Consider the following 7349-nt stretch of genomic DNA (forward strand, 5'->3'; position numbering starts at 1 on the left):
TCAAACTAGCATACAAAGTAAATAGAGAATTACATTTGGATCCCTCAAAATAGGGAAAAGACCCTCAAAACCGAAACCACAATTGCAATCAAATCCTTAGGCTTAGATGGATGCCCCTCGAGCCATCGTCATCCAGTAGATGAAGGCGCTCCAGTGCGCGCCGGGCCAGGCGGTTGGTCTGCAGGGTGAGGCGGTTGGGCGGTCGGTCACCGCATGGGTCACCGACGGGGCCTGTTGGTGTAGGTTTTTTTAGCCCAAATCCCCCGTAAACAAGCTCTTTTTTTTACGAGGAAAAAGGGACTTATGTGAGATGCTCTTATTACAACATTGTGTAAATAGTAAATTTAACCGTCCATCAATTTTCGGCCGTCGGATCGGCATCGAACGCATGCGTGAGACCAGCGGTGGCACCTTTACAAAAACACACCTGCCAGTGCCACTCCGCTCCATCTTTTTACACAAAACCCCTTCGTCTCTCCCGTGCAGACCCCACCTCGTCCAGGCAGCCATGGCAGGCCGGTCAGGCGCGGCGGTGGCCGCCGCCGGCGTCGTCCGCCGCCAACGCCTCGCGCTCGCGGGTCTTATCTCTGCCGCGGCAGCCCGCCGCCCAACCCCTCATCCGTGTCATCTCCTTTCCTGTCTCCTCCGCAAGTACGCCGTCCGTTCGTCGACGCATCTCATGCTTCCTCCTCGGTCCCAGTAGTCCCGCCGCCCACCATCACCACACCCTCCCCCTCCACCTCGTTGTATCCCAGCCCCTCCCCGTCTCCTCGTAAACAATAGTCCAGCACAAATTGCTCTGCTTCCCCGTCGCTGATCTGCACGCACGTTAGGTGATCGACGAAATGCCATAGCATGCATATTTTTCCAACTTGTACGCATGTAGCACCAGCCATTCAGTTGGTATGATGTGCATTACGGCATCCAAAGAGTGGAGATGGAATAAGATTGCATCACAACACTACTATGTTAACCATAGTAGCCGGAAACGGGGAACAGTAGGCCGTCCCTCGATCCCGATTCATCGACCCGGAATCAGATTCGGAAACGAGGTCGGATTCAGTACGATTCGATGAAGATTCGGCGTCCCCGCAGCCCGCTCCTCGATTCAGGTTCCAGGATCCAACAGCCAAAACGCGAGGCATAATTTACTCACGCCGTCGTTTCTTTTCTCAATGACTACTCGTTCTTCCTCCAGTCCATTAATTGCAAGGGTCCATTAACAGCAAGGAATGCTGACCGTCACGGAGTCGTCGTTCTTCAGGAACTGTGTTCCTCGACCCATGGTACCGTACCGGGTTCATCGTACCCAAACGGATTGGATCGCGTCCCCCTATAAAAAATTCGTTTGAGAGATGTATACCCTCATTGTACCCTATTTTTTTCAGCCACCGACTCTCGTCCCTCCTTCCTGTTCCTCGTTCCCATCGTACCGAAAACATGGCAACTATGATGTTAACACCCTATTGCTTTGAAAGATTTGACTGAGCTCAAAGCCTCAACTACCGTCCATATGCTTCCCCAGGAAGCTGCCGGGCTGCCTGGGGATGCTAGGTAGCAAATAAGTCAGAAACATGGCGGAGGCTGTTGTCGGGCACCTGGTGGTCATGCTCGGCTCGGCGCTGGCGACAGAGGCGGCCACCTTCGGCTGGGCGCTGCTGTGCCAGGAAACCGCCGCCCTGAGGGGCCTCTTCGGCAAGATCCGCGAGTCCAAGGCGTCTCTAATGAATTCATTTTCATAATACCCTAAACCTCGACATGAGTGCAGTGTCATCCTGAAGCAAAAAACAGTGTTATTGAAGCCCTGGCCTTGACATGTGGTGTCATCGATTTATCAAGAAGCTATTGCTTAAACATCTTCAACGCTACCAGCTCCCACGGCAAGGCCACCTGTCCCACCTGGTTTCTCAAACTCATTTGTGGAGAAAAGGTTCAGTCCCTGTCATCCAACATTGTGCTTGAACCAAGGTGCACATCTTGACATTGTTTTAGTTATATACTCCCTCCGTCCCATAGTATAAGAGCATTTTTTACGCTAACATTTCAAAAACGCACTTCTATTATGAGACAGAGGGAGTAGTTAGATGTCAGCAAATGCAGGTAATTATCGTGTAAGCACCAACTCTGTAGTCTATACCATTAGCTGCTAACCTGTTTTATTAGAAAAAACAAGTTTAGTTAGTAGTTACTTTCATCTTCCCTCTGACCAACGTTCGCTGGTCTAAAAAGTTTAGTTACATCACTGCAAAACGCCTATATAGTGTTGCTGCTGAATTTTTCAAAAGACTTCTATTGCTATCTCCATTTGGTGCCTATCCCCATCAGGTTCATAACACTATTTGCAAAATCGGGGAATTCAGTATTCCATAGATTGATACACTATTAATTACATTGCAGGTAAATTTCCTAGGCACGTAGTTCACAAATATATTTTTGGGCTACCAGAAGAGGTGGACTGTACTCTGCAGATGAAAAGGTATGTGGTACAGATCACCGAACAGACAATGAAACATATATATTGGCCTGTATTTTTGTTTTCAAGCTATTCAAAACATACTTACAATGTACAAATAAGATAAGATTAAAAAACAGTTACGAAAACCAAGTGTGTAATTAAGTTGGATGTCTTCTTCTCATTAGCCACTTATTTCACCTTGGTCCAGATAAAATTGATGCTTGAGTTTGAACTGAATATGCGTTCGGATTATCTTCCAGGGGCAAGACTGTATTTGTATTGAGAAATCTGTGAAGAATAGTGGTTTCTATGCTCATCCCACCTTCTAATACCTTTACCACCATTGACATGTTAGGCCTTTGACCGGCATCATTTAGCAGGCACCACATTGCAAGCTTCATCATTTGAATGACCTGCTCCTGGTGCGAGAGCATGTCTTCACTATGTTCGTCAATCAGATCACTCATTTGATTATCTCGAGCCTTTCCTCGTAACAAATTGATGAGGTGAGAACTCTCCTCAGGCAAAGAATTATCAATATTTTTTCTCCCACTTATTAGCTCCATGACAACTACTCCAAAGCTGTAGACATCAACCTTTTCAGTGATTTGTGAGGTTAACCATTCAGGTGCCATATACCCAGGCGTGCCTCTCATCATCGTCATTACCTTGCTTTGATCCCTGTCTATTAGCTTAGATAGTCCGAAATCGGCCACTTTGGCATTAAAGTTCTCATCTAAGAGAATATTTTGTGGTTTGATGTCCAAATGAGCTATCTTTCGCCTGCACTCCTCATGAAGATAGCATAGGCCTTTGGCAATATCCAGAATGATTCCACACCTTGTGTGCCAATCTAGTGGGGCATTATCGTGGCGGTAATAGATCCATCTATCAAGTGACCCTCCCGACATATATTCGTACACAAGAAGCCTTTGGAATTTCTCTGTACAAAAGCCAATCAGCCTGACAAGATTGATGTGCTCTATGCTTCCAATGGTTTCAACCTCTGCCAAAAACTCTTTCTTTCCTTGTCTAGCACCTTCCAGACGTTTGACTGCAACTCTCTCTTCACCTAATTTCCCTGCAAAAACCGACCCAAATCCACCTTCTCCAAGCTTTTTATTGAATCCTTCAGTGCATTCTCTCAGCTTGTCAAATGGAAACCTTGTTGGCATCCCTGGTAATTGATCAAACTGGAGGTCTTCATCATTGTCTTCATACTTTCCCCTCCTTAGCAGACAAACAGTGATAACAATGGCAATGAATATGATAGTAGTAACAAGTGCAAGGGTGATGCCTAGAATGACCTTTTTGTTTGCAGCAGAAGAGGGGCTAGATTGCACCTTGAGGTAAGCAGACGAATTGAAAGAAGCCGTTTCAGGTTGTATTGATTGCAAGGAGAAGACCTTTGTCACCCACAGACAATCGCCCTTGGAATCATTGAGGCCATATCTGAAGATGACGGCCCTGCAGGAGCAGTTCTTCAAGCAAGCCTGCTTACAACTGTCGCCATTCGTTGCATTCTCAATGGTGTGGCTTTCATCAAAGTAAGAAACATTGGTAAGGGTCAAGAGCTGGTGGTGTTGCATTTCTTGGCAAGAGATTGGATTCAATGGTGCGCAGCCAAGATTTGCCTTGCGGCCGTTCACCAGCTTGAAGTAATTTGTTGAACTTGAGTTGTCCTCAAATGGACACGTGCACTGCCCAGCTGTGCATATGCCATACTCTCCGCACACTGTTGGGAATGCACAATCATCAGGCAATCTTTCTATCTTGGTTACGTCAGACAACAAAGTGCATGTCGCTTCCGCCTGAGACCATTCATACAGCCTAAGGTGCCCATCAGACTCAAGCCTCATGTACTGGGTGGATTTAGCTGCTGGCAGTGAGATATTAGACATATGTGGGTTGCTTGGCTGCCTAGACTGCACAAGGAGGCTGAGGCTGCCATTGACAAAGTTAACCTTTGTTGGACCATTTCCTGTGTCATTCTCGCTCACCCATACTGAATATGCATAGTAGAGTTGTGGTGGTGTGGATTCAACATAACCATACAATCCTCTGGGAAGAACTGTCATGTAGAATTGATTCTCTGTCCAATTTGTGGCTACAAACCTCGTACCTTCCAGTAGTGACTGCCCAGGGAGCAACACGTCACTAGGATGATCAAAAGACTGCCATACAGTTCCATTACTGTGATCAAATAGCACCAGATTGCTGTCCTTGGTGATCACCATGCCTGCTACTGACCGGCCCGAGCTGCCGCTAGACCAGACGAGGCTAGCATCAGCATCTCGGAGCACCAAGTTCCCATCAATGGTAAGCTCAACAGTGGCACCCTCCCTTACAGGGCGAGCCCGGTTGGCAGACCATACCACGTGCGGTCTTGCGGTCTTACTCTCACCATGAATACCATCGATGTGGAAAATGTAGACAGCAAAGAGGAACGCGTTGCAGGGGGAGGCACAGAAGAAACCTGCGCCAAAGGAGGGTCCGAAGAAGGTTTGTGGTGAGCTGACAACAATGGAGCGGACCACCGATCCATCATTGAAGCCCAAGTTTGACATGTAATCTTCGTTGTTGACCCACAGTGTTGAGATGTTGGCTGTGGGATACTCGGCAAACTGCGCCTCGGAGAGCAATTGTGCCGCAGTTGCTAGTATGAGGAGGAGGAGACCGGCAGGTCCCATGGACTTGCAGAGGAGGGAGATCGAAGCTTGGGGTACAAACGAGACTACCTGAAAGATGGGCTTGCCGGCATGGTATTTACCACAAGTTCCCAACCATATCATTGCCAGACGCTGCTTCAGTGATATTTGCAGACGACTTTCTGGACCGCGCTCTCAATATCAGAAACTCCAAAAGGTCACTATTCGGCTCTGCCGGCCGAAATCATCGTCGTAATTAATCTAGTAGCTGCCGGCTCAAGTATAATATAGTTAATTAGTACACGTCTGACTCAAGGAAGCACTACCTTAGTCCTTAGATGTCCTTTTTTTAGGGAAGGCCTTCATGGCTAGCTTTATTGATATCAAAACATTGTTACATCATCAACCAACTTATCGACTAGACAGCCAGGAGGTTTGTCAGTCCAACTAAGCAAGCTCTTATTACAATAAAACAGTAATTATCTAGCACATGCGCAGCTATATTGGCCTACAGGTGTCCCTAATCATAGTCCTTAGATGTCCCTAGTCTTTTTCTAAATGCCTGCAAGTACTATTTAGAGTAGCATCAGGGGATCACTAATAAAGGTTGTACATAAATTTGGATTCAAATTTGCTCCAGATGTCTAGTTCTTGAAATCGTCACTCTAGTCATTTTTGTCATCCGGTAAGCAATTGTTTCATTAATAGACAAATGTCAAGGACTTCCACTCACCAGTAATTTAATTAGTAAAAAAGGAGTTGCCATTTGGCGCCCATACATGACTGTGGTTCCAATGGCTACCAGCGGAACACTTCCCTCTTGATGTGGGTGGGGGTTGCGTTATGCAGGTGGAGGTATCTGCGTAATGATAATTTCTAACAGCAACATTCCAGCCGCACGGTCATACTGTATTGAGTTATTTCACAAGACCATGTTCTACTTTTCACAAACTATTTACGTTCTATGGACGTTGTGGAAACACGAAATAAATCCGTTTTAAAGGTATTAGACCTAGTGATCCTACTACTGACGTGATTTTCCTTCTCTGCCAATTTCTGAACACTTGGGCGGAACTTCAGAAAGGTGCTCTGCAGAAGCTTCTGGGGCAGGGGGCTAGTGCGATGGAGAAAACGGCGAAGGAGATCTTTGGGCGGCAACACGGCTGGACCCTTTGATCAGGAGGCTGGCCATGTAGTTTTGTGGGTCGGTCGAGAACTTGAGCCTTGCCTGTTGTGGCCTAAATTCTGTTGCTGTTTCTAATTTAGCTGAATATGCAGTTTAGCTGAAAATGACAACTGTTCTTATGCATTTTCCCTAGATGGTTATGACAGTTTTTGCATACATATACCACCAATTGTTCATCTCGCCCCACAATTTCTCTGCGGACACAATCTTGGATCAGGTCCGTCGTATCTACTGCATCTTGATGGTTTTCATTTGATTTTATTATTGTCCCGTGTATCGCCCATGGTTCTCATACACCAACATCGTACCTTCTTTTGCCATCATCTGACCTTAAGAAACTTTTTATCCTGTGTATCATGCATTTGGTCTTAAGAAACTTGATGTAGCGAGGAGCAGAGGAACTTGTATCAGCAACTCCGGGAGATGTTAGGCAACTTATGCAAAGCCAATAAACTCTCTGCTTGCTTATGAAAAGCACATAATACAATACAGTAAGCTGGTCGTGTATGTATTTATTTATTTGAGTGCTCGCTCGGTTCACCGTCATGAATGTAGCTCTAGATTCACCATGTACAACATTGTCGTCGTCGTAGCTCTCCCATGTACTCTTGTGATTTGTTATATGAGTGATGGTGTCCATGTTGAGACCATTGTACAGAAACAATGTATGGACTCTGGTTGATAGAGCTAACTAACTTAATTAGGTGCTTGATTCCCCTGTTGATTGATTGATTTATTTATCCTCTGCACTAATCCTCTCTTTTTTCAGCATGTAGATGGAAAATTTATACTTATATTTGTGTAAATTGTCGCTTTGTATTGTTTTGGATGGCATCAAATACTTTGAGAATGCACATGATATCATATTTGAATGCATTATATATTTATAGCCTAATTTTTTCAATACACTATCATATTTGAATATGTATCAGGTGTACAGGTTGTCTGTCACAAACTCTGTTCACTATAACAGTGTATCACTGACCAAGTGATGGTTATGTTCTAAGATTATCATCTCATATTATGATATTATATGTAACACTTTTTGGTCTGTAGGTGG

At 45.4% G+C, this 7349-nt stretch overlaps 1 protein-coding gene across 1 annotated transcript; it reads right to left on the reverse strand.

The window, feature by feature from the left end:
• Positions 1-2272: 2272 nt before the first annotated feature.
• Positions 2273-5310, reverse strand: LOC123067240 (G-type lectin S-receptor-like serine/threonine-protein kinase SD2-5). Its single transcript, XM_044490148.1, has one exon. It carries the CDS (start codon positions 5245-5247, stop codon positions 2650-2652), a length of 2598 nt encoding a protein of 865 aa, XP_044346083.1. The 5' UTR covers positions 5248-5310; the 3' UTR covers positions 2273-2649.
• Between the last annotated feature and the right edge of the window lie 2039 nt (positions 5311-7349).

This window comes from Triticum aestivum, chromosome 1A (assembly GCF_018294505.1).
Source record: "Triticum aestivum cultivar Chinese Spring chromosome 1A, IWGSC CS RefSeq v2.1, whole genome shotgun sequence".
Lineage (NCBI taxonomy): Eukaryota > Viridiplantae > Streptophyta > Magnoliopsida > Poales > Poaceae > Triticum > Triticum aestivum.

Coding starts and splice junctions, on each gene's coding strand:
- LOC123067240 (XM_044490148.1), bottom strand. CDS start 5,247: ATGATATGGTTGGGAACTTGTGGTAAATACCATGCCGGCAAGCCCATC.